The 15,156-nt window shown below is 41.3% G+C and overlaps 1 protein-coding gene across 1 annotated transcript in view; it reads left to right on the forward strand.

The window, feature by feature from the left end:
• arhgap42a (Rho GTPase activating protein 42a) overlaps positions 1 to 15,156 on the forward strand; it is a 533,191-nt gene that overhangs the window by 392,916 nt on the left and 125,119 nt on the right. Inside the window, exon 10 of the mRNA XM_041199402.1 lies at positions 1,423 to 1,529. Coding sequence (XP_041055336.1) covers positions 1,423 to 1,529 — 107 coding nt within the window. The remainder of the gene's footprint in view (positions 1 to 1,422; positions 1,530 to 15,156) is intronic.

Raw genomic sequence — 15,156 nt, forward strand, 5'->3', positions numbered from 1 at the left:
TAATTTGTGCCAATCTTTCTTGCAATGCCATGCTTGTCTCTAATCAGGTTTCCACACTGCCATTGCACTGAAATGGCCCTCTTGAAAGGCACAGTTTATATCTTATGCATCATAGTAGTCATATCCGTCCTCATCCTTCCCAACCCATCTGTGATCTTTGATGTGATTAATTCCACTATTGACTCCTCCTTTGTCCAGCTGGGTAGAACTACCCTCGCCCAATCTATCCAGTTGTAATCAGCCTCACCTGCAATGGCTTGCCTTCATACTCCTGCACCATTACCTCTGGAGTCCATCAAGGATCTACCCTTGGCCTCCCCTTTTTTCTCATCTAAATGCTATGCTTCGGCAACATCTGCTGAAAACACAGCATATTTAAGATGTGTGCTGACAGCACCTTGCTATATCTCATGACTTCCTCTCTCAGCTTCTGATCTGTCATGCTGCTTGTCCCAAATCTAATATTTGATCAACAGAAGCTTTGCTAGTTAAATATGGACAAGACCAAAGCTAGTGTCCTTGATCCCTGCCACGAAATCTCTAGCCACCAAAATTGATCCATCTCCTTGGCCACTGTTCTCTAGCCACCAGAATTGATCCATCTCCTTGGCCACTGTCTTAAGACTCAACCAGATCATTTGTAGCCTTGGCATCTTATTTGACCCTGAACTGAACTTCTGGCCCCATATGTTCTGCATCACCAAGAGCACCAACTTTCACTTCCATAGAATCATTGTCCCTACCCTTGCCTCAGTTCATCTGAAACCTTCCTCCATGCCTTTGATATCTCTCGACCGTTTATTCCAATGCTTTCCTGACTGGCCTCCCACCAACCGAACAACCCTTCAAGGTCACAGCGCTGTTCCAATTCAGGGCTCTTGCGCAGCGCTAAGTTTCATCACCCCATAGTTGGTGGCCTTGCTTTCAGCTATCTAGGTCCATGGCTTTGGAATTCCATCCCTAAACCCCTGTCTCTCTATCACTCTCCATGTTTAAGTTGCTCCTTTCAAATGTACCTTTTTGACCAAGCTTTTGGTCACCTGTCCTTAAACCTCCCTAGTGGCTCAGCATCAAATTTTGTTTGGTAACATTTTTGTGAAATTTCTTCAGCTATTTTACTACGTTAAATATGCTATATAAATGTAAGTTGTTGTAATAAAACTGATATGGAAAGGAAGTCTCGTGGTTCCTTAACTTTTCTAGTTCCACTATTAGTAGTTGGTATTATAAGTGTTTGTATTAAACCTTTTCAGCAGAATTAGGATTGTGGGATTTGTTATGCATTGAAAGGTCAAGAACAATATAATCCTTTTCTGCGCAAATATTGATTTACCTCTATCGATTTGTCATAGAATTGCTGGTCTGAAATTATGCTGTATTTACCCTGAAAATGTCTTGACTTATTAATTTGTAATTAAATAGAATGGCCTTGTAACAGCTTCAGAAATGTTCAAACTGAAATTTTGCATTCGAAGGAAGACGGACTCGATTGATAAGCGCTTCTGTTTTGATATTGAAGTGGTGGAAAGGTGAGTTAAATTTATACTGATTGGACTGTTTCATTAAAGTCAATACATATAAAGTTTTATTGCATGAAAGCAAACATTTCAGTTCAAGCAGCCCATATTGGTGTTTGTCCTGCATATGAGCAGTAATTCTTTTCTCATGTGCCTGTCCCATTCTTATATTCCTTTTATCCACCTTTCCTTCAACCACCTATCTAACCTATTCTTAAATGTTGAAATAGACTCTACAAGGTGGGCATGTGAATCAAGGCCTGAATTTTCATCTTTGAGGCAGGTACCGGGAGTTGGCAATAAAAAATGAAGCCTTCTAGCCCTCACCCCTCACAGTTCCTCACCTCCCCACTCACTCCCCATGCACCATCCATGCTACCTCATGCCACCCATGCCAAGCTATGTCAATCAAGCAATGTTTTCCCTGGGGCTCAGATGTTTTAGTACTCTAATGGATATCTGGGCTGTCAGCCAATAATATATAATGAGGCTTGACTGAGAGCCCGGAAATTCATTAGCCTGTAGAAACACTCAAGCCCTAGGGAAAACATTGCTTGATTAACAGTTCTGCTCTCTGAGCTATGCTGTCAATTGCCCAATGCTTATTTACACAATATTAAGAGGTTTCAATCATCCAATCATCACTATAGCGTTCATTGGCCACACCATGCACTTTATAGAGCCGATGGGTATTGTAGGGCCATAGCTTGGCATGGAGGGGGGGTTTATGAGAGACCATGGAGATGGATGGGATTGGCATGGCATGGGGGGCTTGAAGGACTGTGGGGGTTGGTGGGGGGCATAGACAGGCATGGGAGCATGAGGAAAACCTTTTGAATTTAACTTCCAAAAAGTTCCTTTATGCAGACCATGGCTCATTACACCTCTGAGGTACCATGAACTACAACTCTTTAAAAACCTGGCCTGGACTCCATGGAAATTGTGGAGGAGGAGGACATGCCTATCCACACATTGGAGCCGATAAGGTCAGGAGTACTGGCTGCGGGCTTGTGACCCTTACAAGGCAGAAGACAATCAGAAAGTCTGGTAATGGGGTCAGGCTTCCCAGAATCAGGACCCACCCACTATTTTTAAAGGGCTCCCGAGTCATCCCAACACAACGAAAATCCAGGCCCAAGCATTTAAGGGACAGTGATTATAGTATTATAAGGTTTAGGTTAGCTTTGGAAAAGGACAAAGAGTAATCCAGATTAAAAATAATTAATTGGTGGAGAGCCAATTTTAATGGGCTGAGAACGAATCTGGCCCAGGTAATTTGGAATCTTGATTATTGGCAAAACTGTAATTGAACAGTGGGCTGCCTTTAAAGAGAAGATATTTAAGGTACATTCCCATGAAGGTGAAAGGTAGGACAAGCTAAGCCAGAGCTCCCTGGATAATAAAAGAGAAAGAGAGAGAGACAGAGTCAGATGAAGCAGTAAAAAGGTGTGTATGACAAATGTCATGTTGATAATACTAGTGAGAACCAGATCGAATATAAAAAGTTTGGATGGGTAGTGAAAAAAGAAATAAGAACATAAGAAATAGGAGCAGGAGTAGGCTACTTAGCCCTTCAAGCCTGCCCCACCATTCAATAAGATGATGGCTGATCTGCCCCAGGCCTCAACTCCTCTTTCGAGCCAGTTCCTCATAGCCCTCAATTCCCCAATATTTCAAAAACCTATCTACATCCTCTTTAAATAATTTCAATGATCTAGCTTCCACAACTCTCTGGGGTAGAGAATTCCAGATATTCACTACCCTCTGAAGAAATTCCTTTGCATCTCAGTTTTAAGCGAGTGTCCTGTTTCTTTTACTATGTCCTCTAGCTAGAGATACCCCCACTAGTGGAACCATCTTCTCAACATCTACCCTATCAAGCCCCCTCAGAGTCTCTCCTCTCCCCTCTTCTCTCTCCTCAGAGTTTTGTATGTTTCAATAAGATCACCCCTCATTCTTCTAAACGCTAACGAATAGAGGCCTAACCTGTTTAACCGTTCTTGATAAGTCAACCCCTTCATCCCAGGAATCAGCCTAGTGAGTCTCTTTTGAACTGCCTTCAATGCCAGTATATCCTTTCTTAAATACGGGGACCAAAACTGTACACAGTACTCCAGGTACAGCCTCACTAACACCCTGTACAGTTGTAACAAGACTTTTTTTAAAACTGCAACCCTCTAGCAATACAAGCCAAAATTCCACCTGCATGCTAACTTTTTGTGTTTCATGCACAAGAACACCCAGATCCCTCTGTGTTGAACTTTTTTGGAGTCTCTCTCCATTTCAGAAATACTCTGCCTTTTGATTCTTCCTACCAAAGTGCATGACCTCACAATTTCCTACATTAAACTCCATCTGCCAAGTTTTTGTCCACTCACTCAACCTATATCCCCTTGTAAATTCCTTATGTCCTCATCACAACATGCCCTCCCACCTAATTTTGTATCGTCAGCAAATTTGGATACATTACATTCTGCCCCCTCCCCCAAGTCATTAATATAGATGGTAAATAATTGAGGCCCCAGGACTGATCCTTGTGGCACGCCACTAATTACGTCTTTCCAACCTGAAAAAGACCCATTAATCTCGACTCTCTGTCTTCTGTGTGTTAACCAATCCTCAATCCATGCTAATACATTACCCCCAATACCGTGAGCTCCCATCTTATGCAGTAACCTTTTTGTGGTACCTTATCGAATGCCTTCTGGAAATCCAAATAAGAGAAGCAAAGAGAGATAATGGGAAGAGATTGATAGCTAATGCAAAGGGAATCCAAAAGTCTTCCAAGTTAACCTCATTGTTCACACTTGGAGGAAAGGATGACTTTAAAGCCAGTCTTTCCTTTTTTCCAGGTTTATTTCTAAGACTCAGATTCCTCTTGTTACCACCAACCCCCCCCCACCCGACCCGGCATGAACTGCTTTTTATATAATTGCAATAAATCCCCAATTGGTGGCAGATGCTCTTAGGTACAAACTTAAAGCATGCATTCCATTGCAACATTAACAGATTCCCTTCTTTCTTAAAGAAAACAAATAGCAGGTGCATTTTCTTTCCAGGCAACAAAACTGAAGACAGAAAAATAAATCACACATTTTCAAGACTCACATCCTGAGTTATCCCTCTAAAATCCCCAAAAGTTTTCACTAGAAGTGTTCCTTTTTGTGAAAGAATGAGAACTGGTAGCTTGTATCAATCCACTTGAGGTTAGAGATTTCCTTTATCTCCACCATTTGTTTTAGACTTGTGATGTCATTTCGTAATCTTTCACTTGCACTTTGCAGAGTGTACATTATTCCAAAGGGATCGATTGCCAATATAACACTCTATTGGGACATTTCCTTCATCGTTCCCCTCATTTGCATTTCCTCTGACATTTTAGCTAAAAAGAATGCCATATCCACTGCCTCTACAAATATGAGAGTCTCTGTACCCAGAGTGCTCTTTTCTATTTGCCTTATTTTCTTATCTTCCCAAGCCAAGGGGCAACATCTCACATTTTCCCCCACAAGAAATATTATGAAACCCGTTGCACTTGAAAACCCATCAACAAGGTTTGCATGAGAGATGTCACTAAACTCGATGAATTTTATATCCTTAGAGTCACCCAAAGCTGGAATCTTCGGTACCTTTTTTTCCATCTTAATTTTATCAATGTTTTGTTTGCCATTAAGATGTCCAGGACTTTGGGATGTTTCATTGTAGTACTCAGTTCAAGGATATTAAAGCTTGCAACCAGCCTAGTCTCTGTGCCCAGCCAATTTAATTGTCCAATTAGATTTTGCAGCTTGTTCCATCTCATCCTTGGAAACATCTGCATTTTTTGTGAGGACCTAGCCCAATTGACTGTGACAGGGCTAACACTTTTTAAATATGATAGTTGGTGTAAAGTAACCTCAGACCCATCATGTTTTATCTTTAATGCAAGATATTTAAAGGCCCCATTAGCTTGACTCCCAACCTTAAAGTCTGTTCTGATTCTGTCATTAACATTGTGATCAACCATTATGAAGATTACTGAACGTTTCCCACCATGGTACCAATAAAACATTGCAGGATCTATCTTTAGTTCCACAAATATCCCCATCCTCAATGATGGAGGAGCCCAGCACATCAGTGCAAAAGATAAGGCTGAAACATTTCCTTCAATCTTCAGCCAGAAGTGCTGAGTGGATGATCCATCTCAGTCTCCTCTGGAGGTCCCCAGCATCACAGATGCCAGTCTTCAGCCAATTCGATTCACTCCACGTGATATCAAGAAATGGCTGAAGGCACCGGATAGTGCAAAGGTTATGGGCCCTTACAATATTCTGGCAATAGTACTGAAGACTTGTGCTGCAGAATTTGCCAAGCCCCTAGCCAAGCTGTTCCAGTACAGCTACAACGCTGGTATCTCCCTGGTTATGTGGAAAATTGCCCAGGTATGTCCTGTAAACAAAAAGCAAGACAAATCCAACCCGGTCAATTACCGTCCCATCAGTCTACTCTCCATCATCAGTAAAGTAATGGAAGGGGTCATCAACAGTGCTATCAAGCGGCACTTGCTTAGCAATAAGCTGCTCACTGATGCCCAGTTTGGGTTTCACCAGGGCCACTCAGCTCCTTGATTCAAACATGGACAAAAGAGCTGAACTCTGGAGGCGAGGTAAGAGTGACTGCCCTTGACATCAAGGTCGCATTTGACTGAGTGTGGCATCAAGGAGCCCTAGCAAAACTTGAGTTAATGGCAATCAGGGGGAAAACTCTCCCCTGGTTGGAGTCATATCTAACACAAAGGAAGATGGTTGTGGTTGTTGGAGGTCAGTCATCTCAGCTCCAGGACATCACCGCAGGAATTCCTCAGGGTAGTGTCCTCAGCCCAACCATCTTCAGCTGCTTCATCAATGACCTTCCTTCCATCATAAGGTCAGAAGTGGGTATGTTCCCTGATGATTGCACAATGTTCAGCACCATTCTGAAGCAGTCCATGTCCAAATGCAGTAAGACCTAGACAATATCCAGGCTTGGGTTGACAAGTGGCAAGTAACATTTGCACCACATAAGAGCCAGGCAATGACCAGCTACAACAAGGGAGAATCTAACCATCACTCCTTGACGTTCAGTGGCATTATCATCACTGAATTCCCTACTGTCAACATCCTGGGGGTTACCATTAGCCAGAAACTGAACTGGACTAGCCATATAAATACTGTGGCTACAAGAACAGGTCAGAGGCTAGGAATCGTGCAGCTAGTAACTCACTCCCTGATTCCCCAAAGCCTGTCCACTATCTACAAGGCACATGTCAGGAGTGTGATGGAGTACTCCCGGCTTGCCTGGATGAGTGGAGCTCCCACAACACTCAAGAAGCTTGATACCATCCAGGACAAAGCAGCCCGTATGATTGACACCACATCCACAAACATTCACTCTCTCCACCACCAACGCAAAGTAGCAGAAGTGTGTACCATCTACAAGATGCACTGCAGGAATTCACCAAGGCTCCTTGAACAGCACCTTCCAAACCCATGACCACTACCATCTAGAAGGACAAGGGCAGCAGATAGATGGGAATACCACCACCTGGAAGTTCCCCTCCAAGTCACTTACCATCCTGGCTTGGAAATATATCACCGTTACTTCACTGTCATTGGATCAAAATCCTGGAACTCCCTTCGTAACAGCACTGTGGGTGTACCTACACCACGACTGCAGCGGTTCAAGAAGGCAGCTCACCACCACCTTCTCAAGGGCAACTAGGGATGGGTAATAAATGCTGGCCTAGCCCACATCTCATGAATGAATTAAAAAAATACTTGGAGACAATCCAATAATAGGAAACAGAGGGTAATGGTCAATGGATATTTTTCAGGCTGGAGGAAGGTTTGTAGTGGAGCTCCCCAGGGGTCAGTGTTGGGACCCTTGCTTTTCCTGATATGTATTAATGATCTAGATCTTGCTGTGCAGGGGACAATTTCAAAGTTTACAGATTATACAAAACTTGGAAGCATTGCAAACTGTGGGGAGGATGGTATAGAACTTCAAAAGCACATAGACAAGTTGGTAGAGTGGGCAGAAAGGTGACAGATTAAATTCAATGTGGAGAAGTGTGAAGTAATTCATTTTGATAGGAAGAACATGGAGAGGCAATATAAAATAAGGAGTACAATTCTTAAGCATGTGCAGGAGCAGAGACACCTGGGTGTATATGTGCATAGATCATTGAAGGTGGCAGGACAGGTGGAGATAGCAGTTAATAAAGCATACAGTATCCTGGCCTTTATTAATTGGGGCATCACGTACAAGAGCAGGGAGGTTATGCTGAGCTCATATAAGACATCAGTTAGACCTCAGCTGGAGTATTTTGTACAGTTCGGAGCGCCACGCTCTGGGAAGGATGTGATTGCATTGGAGAGAGTGTAGAAGAATGGTTCCAGGGATGAAAATCTTGAGCTATGAAGATAGATTGGAGAGGCTGGGAGAGGGGAAAGCAAAGAGGAGATTTGATAGAGGTGTTCAAAATAATGAGGGGGCTGGATAGAGTAGATAGGGAGAAACTGTTTCCACTTGTCAAGAGATCGAGAACAAGAGGGCACAGATTTGAAGTGATTTGCAAAAGAAGCAAATGTGATGTGAGAGAAAACTTTTTCACACAGCGAGTGGTTCAAGTTGGAGTGCACTGCCTGGAAGTGTGGTGGAGGCAGGTTCAATTGAGGCATTCAAGAGGACAATAGATGATTATTTGAATAGAAACAATGTGCAAGGGTATGGGGAAAAAGCAGGAGAATGGCACTAAATCATGATGTTCATTTGGAGAGCTGGTGCAGACACAATGGGCCAAATGGCCGCCTCCTGCGCTGTAACAATTCTGTGATTGAACTGAATACCAGACTCTGGAAGCACGGTTTAAACCATAGATGCACTTATTCAACTTCTAAAGTTTTCCCTCTGCCTCCTCCTTCGGAGGCTTGAGAAACTCTTCCCTCTGGAGGTGATCCTCCCGCAGAAATGCAGCTTTTATATCTATCAACTTACATTCCCAAGAAAAGTCACCAAAAGGGCAAAAAAAAAGTTCAAAATGACCTTCTCTGCTATGGGCAAGTCCACCCTGGCTGCTTTATCTGCTAAGCATTCTTCAAAATCCCTGGCCAATAACCTAGCCTTGGCCTTATAAGTTCCATCTGGTAGGACCTTTTCAGTGGAGATCTACCTATGTTGGCTGACCCCCATTTATGACCTCTGAGTACATACCAAACTCCCTCCAACTATCCAACTCCTTCTGTTTACCCTCTCATAACGCTTTATCCCCTAATTTGTTGGCTGTTACATAAACCTCTCGGTCATGGGGATGACTTCTACTATTTTGTCGTGATGCTTCTGCATTCTCCATTCTACTTTGTCATCGAGTCAAACTACGACACTTGCCTGTTGAAGTCTTTCCAGGCTGATACCGTTAGATATACTGTGTACCCTAACTGAGGCCCTATCCACCGTACGTGAAAGATTCCTCACTCGGGATTCATCACCTGCCCCATTACTGTAACTCAAGCTACACTTGGTGTATTCCGTTATCCCAGTCCATGGTCTTCACTGCTTGTCCATCATCCTGGGCATCCAACCATTTCTTATATTTTCCAGTAGATTTACTTGCTTGTCCCACTATTGTTGCTTTTAGGGAAGGAAACAGCTGAAGAAGTTCAATTGCTAATTATTAGGTTGTTCAACCAAGCACCCATTTGGTTGTATAAAAGGGACAACAGCTTAGACTAGTTCTCTGTGGAGAGTTTTATGACAAGCAATAAAACTCTGTCTGAAGGAGTCAGTCTTGGTTTCAATCTTCATTTCAATCTTCATTTCTAAACAGTGTTGGAGCTTCGCAGTGGTAGCAGAGGAAGGTTGCTGCTTGTAAGTAAAAGATTAGAAACTAAGCATTCTTCAGACAAAAGACTGTATTTGGAGCTAACTGTTAAGAGCAGAATGGTTTGGAGTCACTCAAAAAGAAAAAGAAAATGGTTGAATCAAAATGTGGAGTTTTGGGGTATACCCACCTATGTTTTCTGAGCGTGAACTGTATGCGCATTGAAAGAATTAAGTAACTGTGGATATGGGTTACGTCCCTGCCAAAGACAAAATAGGGAATGGCCTTGGCACTTTTGTTACCATGCAAAAGCAAAATAAGATACAAAGTATTTTTGGAGTTGAAGCGTGAGCATTTGGACACAGATGAAGGTTTGGAAACATTATTAGATTTTATTGATAAGATCTATCAAGAAGATGATTTATTAAGTGCTTACGAAGCATGGTCCGATTTTGACAAATTTAGAAAGTTGGAAGAAAGTTCCATAGAAGCTTACATAATGGAATTTAGTAGACTATATGCAAGATTGCAAAAGTTCCGCCTAGAAGTTCCCCAGTCGGTGCTGGCGTTGAAGTTACTAGACTGTGCCAAAGTATCGAATATGGACAGGCTTCTAGTTCTAACAGGAGTTACGTTTGCAGAAAGACACACACTGCTAGAACAGATGTCGGAAGCTCTAAAAAAAATTCCTCTGAAAACATTCCTTTCCGGCAGCATTCATGGAGCCATTCAGCAGTAAGACAGATAATGTGGGATACGATGTTAACGGGTTGGCGAGATCATTTAGAAACAGAACGCAGGCATCAGTACGATAGGAGATTTGTAACTAGAAACAATGGGGACAGAAACCCCTTTGACAATTATGGCAGGAGAAAAGAATTAGGGATTTATGACAAAATAATGAATCCCAGAAATGTCCAGGGTGTGGTCAATTGGTATTTTAGATGTGATTCAAAACACCATTATGCAATGAACTGACCTAAACAATATAATAAGGTGTTCAAAATTAAACATGAGACACACGACTTAGAGGAAGATGGAGATATTGACCAAAGAGAGGACATTGTATTAGTTACAAGAAGTTTCAGCCCTGTGATGAATGTCTCGGTGGCAAAGTCCTTCAACTGTGTGGTGCTAGATAGCAGATGCACATCTATAAGCTGTTGAATAGACTGGTTAAAATGCTACCTGGGCTCCTTAAATGACAAGGACCGGAATAAGGTTAAAGAATTTGAGTTCTACCAGTTTTAGATTTGGAGATGATAGTACCTTAAAACCTTTAAAAAGTGTAGTGATTCCCTGTGAGATAGCTGGAGTCAATCATTTCATCAGCGTGGGTGTAATGGCTAGCGCAATACCATTACTGTTGAGTGGACCATCGATGAAGAAAGTGAAAATTAAGCTGGACGTGGAAAACGACAAGGCCATTGTATTTGGAAAAACTGTGGATTTGCAATTTATGCAATCTGGGCACTATATTTATTTCTTTAATGAAACCTAACTTTTCTGCTAAGGAGATTAAAGAAGTGTTATTAGCGTCAGGGGATAGGAATTTAGAAGACAAAAAGCAAATTTTGTTAAAATTCCATCGGCAGTTTGCCCACCCTTCTTTGCAAACACCAAAAATTTTGTTAAGTGATGCAGGAATAACGGATGGGGAGTACGCTAAACTTAGAGGAGAAAAGTGATAGATGTGATATATGTAAGAAATACAGAAGGACACCGTCACAACCAATTGCCAAGGGATTTCATTGAAGTTATGGCAATGGATTTAAAGGTGTGGGATAGAGAAAACATTTTTATTTGACAACAAGGTTTAGCCAGTTGACAATCACATACAGTAAAGAAAAGAAAATAATTGTGGTTCAGGTAATGGAGAAGTGGATAGGGACCAGATTGGGATCACTAGTGAAATTCCTCACTGACAATAGGGGGGGATTTGCTCACGACAAGTTCCGGGATAAGTGTGAAAACATGAATATAATGGTTATGAATACAGCAGCAGAAAGTCTCTTTAGTAACGGAGTGTGTGAAAGGAATCACACTCTTATAGATGAGATGCTTCATAAAATATTGGCAGAGGGATCAAGCTGTAAATTAACATCAGCTCTTAGCATAGGCTGTCCATGCCAAGAATTCATTGCAGATGGTTGGGGCTATAGTCCGTATCAGTTGGTTCTTGTTAGAAACCCAAAAATTCCTTCAGTCCTGAATGATCATCCCCCAGTTTGGGAGGGAACTACGATTATCTCTACCTTTTCTAAGCATTTAAATACACTCCATGCGAGTAGAAGAGCATTCCTTAAAGACAAAGTTTCAAAACGAATTTGGCGCGCTTTAAGACACAATGTATGACCACAGGAAACTCTTTTCAATCAGGGAGATATGGTACACTATAAAAGAGAAGAATTTAATGAATGGAAAGGCCCAGGAAAGGTTATATGTAAAGATGGTGAAACAGTCATTTTACAACATGGGAACCAGACTATTTGGGTACACTCCTCAAGGTTAGTTGGCACAGACTACAAATTTGCAGGTTCGGAAAGTGTTGTAGAAAGGGATGAGGAGCTATGTACTTCTCATATGTTGCATGATTTTGTGAGGACCCGGTAGCTGAAGTTGACAGTGCATCTGAAGTTGGAGACAGTAATTTGGACAAAGGAGATGAGGCATTTTGTTCCAGAGGACAATTGCCGAAAGCTAGCACTAAAGTTACATACATTTCAGAAGGGACCAGTCAATGGTGGGATGCAATGATTGTAGGTTGAGCAGGGAAGACTACTAGGAAATATAAAAACTGTTAAATGTATGAGATGAAGGACAGGAAGTTAGGCCTATGGATTGGGAACATGAAGTACAAAAATGGAACACACAGGAATGCAGTATCAGTTCACACAGTGGATCTGGGAGTGGACGTACCTCTAGGAAGAGATTGCGATCTGTTGAAAGAACATCTATAAACGGAGGGGGCGATCAAACAGTAACAGTCCAGAGCATGATAGAAGGCAGGATAGAGGGCGTAGCTTAACAAGGTCAAGGTATTTGGCACAGACTGGTAACACTACAAGGAGCAAGAAGCCCATGTGATCGAGAAATCTTAGTAGCTTCAAACAAATTAGACAATAAATTAATAAAGGATGCCAAAAGCAAGAACTACATAGTTGGAAAGAATTTAGGATATACACAGAGGAGCCAGATAGGGGACAACCAGCTCTGTCTCAAAGATGGATATGCATAAAAAAGGTCCGTCCTGGTGGTACTTATAAAGGTAAAGCCAGGCTAATGGCACGACGGTTTGAAGAAAAATTGGGTGACCTATGGCAGGGAAAGTTGTGCTGAAGATCTTTTTGGCTCTATTAGATATAAATGCTTGGGAATAAAAGTCATTGATATTAAAGCTGCATTTTTTGCAGGGATACCAACTTCAAAGGGAAGTTTTTCTCAGTCCACCAAAAGAGGCACCTAAGGGACTCTCTGGAAGCTAAATAAATGTGTATATGGTTTAAATTACACCTTCAGAGTTTGGTATTTCTCAGTGAGCTCAGCAATGTTTTATGGAGGGAAACTTGCAGGCATCTTTATGATGCATGTAGATGATTATTTGTGGGGTGGTAGTAGTAAATTTTAAACAGTTGTCAATAATGGGCTCAGGACAGAGTTTAAAATTGGAAGCCAGGTTTCTGGTGAGTTTAAGTACATTGGATTGGAAATCAGGCAGAGTGGATCAAACATCAGCAATCCTATTTAGAGAACGTCAATCCCATTGCAATTCATCGTGGTAAGACCTCACAGAAAGATACAGCAACTTCTGAAACAGAAACAGGAACTCAGAAGTCTAATTGGGCAACTCAATTGGCTAGGCAAACAAACAAGACTGGATGTCAGTTTTCACATTTTAGAATTGAGCACTAAAATTAACAATCCCAAGGTCAAAGAAATCATTCGGGCAAACAAAACATTGACAAAATTAAAAATGGAGCAAATGTGTTTTGAAATTTCCATCTTTGGGTGATCTTAAAAAAATGAAACTGATAGTGTTCAGTGATGCGTGTTATGCAAATTTATGTTATGGATTTTCAAGTGCGGGAGGATTTATAATATTTCTCATGGGGGAGAAAGGCAAATGCTGCCCTTTGGCATGGGAATCTAAAAAGATACGAAGAGTTGTAAAAAGTACTTTGGCAGCGGAGACTCTCACCCTTGTTGAAGCGATAGATATAACATTCTTTAAATCAAAGATACTGGCAGAAGTTTTAAATAGAAAAGGGTATTCAGGAACAGTACCTATCGAATGTTTTATAGGTAATAAGTCACTTTGGGAAAATGTTCACTCTACGAAGTGTGTTAATGTGAAGAGATTGCGAATTGATATTGCAAGTTTAAAACAGATGCTCGAGAATAAGGAGTTTGCCAAGATCAAATGGGTTGCTAGCAGCTACCAATTATCTGACTGTTTCACCAAAAGAGGAGCGAGCTGCAAGAGGTTATTAAAGATCCTTAAAGAGGGATGTCTTTTTCTTTAAGAAAAATACTCCTTTTGTGGGGAAATATCTATACATGTTCACTTTTTCTTTTTCAAGGAGGGGAATAAGGTGAACTTATTGAATGAAAAAATATATATTGATTTTTTTGTGATTATATAAACTTATGGGTTATTTTCTTTTTAAGAAGAGGGGAATCTGTTAAGGAAGGAAACAGCTAAAGAAGCTCAATTGCTAATTATTAGGTGGTTTAACTAAGTACCCATTGGGTTATTTAAAAGGAATAACAGCTGAGACTAGTTCTCTCTGTGAAGAGCTTTATGACATGCAATAAAACTCTCTCCTGAAGGAGTTGGTCTTGGTTTCAGTCTTCATTTCTAAACAACTATTGAAGATTAACAGTTGCATCCCTCCAGTTATCCCATCCTTCTGGACAGTGCGACACCTGGGAACCCACTTGGGGTAGTTGACCTCTAAACAAAATAGCCCATTCCTGTTCACCACCATCAGATTTTCTACCGATATCTAACCCCTGATCTGTCATACCTTTTTCCTTTGGCTCTGGCCTGCAAAATATGAATATGCAATGCACAAGGTGCTTAGTCATCCTCTATCACATTGTCAGTATCTGCAAATTCAAAATTCATTCTGATGACCTGTGAAGAATGGACTTTTATTGTCTGATTCCCATGTTGGATAATCACAATTATCCCTTCACAGCCTATAAGTTTCCCCATAAATTGGGCCTTTCAATTCCCTTTGCTCCTCTCGTATTAAACCAGATCACTTGAAATAAAGCCTACCTCAGATGGTCTTATGTGATGTTGCAATGTTCTCCTAATTCTTCCCGAAACTTTGGTCTTGATAAAATCTTTCCTGTCTGCATGTAAGGCATTCAAGTGGACTGAGAAAATAGAGCTAATGGTAGTTCTTTTTCGAAGCGGGGGAGCATCCGACAGCACTGAAGGCAACTTCAGATTCCTTCCATACACCAATTGATATGGGCTATATCCCCCAATCATTTGCAAAGAATTTTTAGGATGTACTGCTTATGCCAGTGCCGTTTGCGACTTGCAATTCGGTGGTCAGCCAGTATCTTACTTAAGATTTTGTCAATTACTGCATGATTCCTGTCACATGAAACATAAGTGAACATGCTCTATGCCTCAGTATTCATGACTATAATATTCAAATTCTCACACATGTCCCAAAATTCATAATTTGCAAATGCTTTTCCACATTCCATCAAAAATTTCTTTGGTGTTCCTAGTCTTGTACCAGTCCACTTTTTCCATGACCTTGACCTGGATTTTCCCCACCT

This window comes from Carcharodon carcharias, chromosome 11, assembly GCF_017639515.1.
Source record: "Carcharodon carcharias isolate sCarCar2 chromosome 11, sCarCar2.pri, whole genome shotgun sequence".
NCBI lineage: Eukaryota > Metazoa > Chordata > Chondrichthyes > Lamniformes > Lamnidae > Carcharodon > Carcharodon carcharias.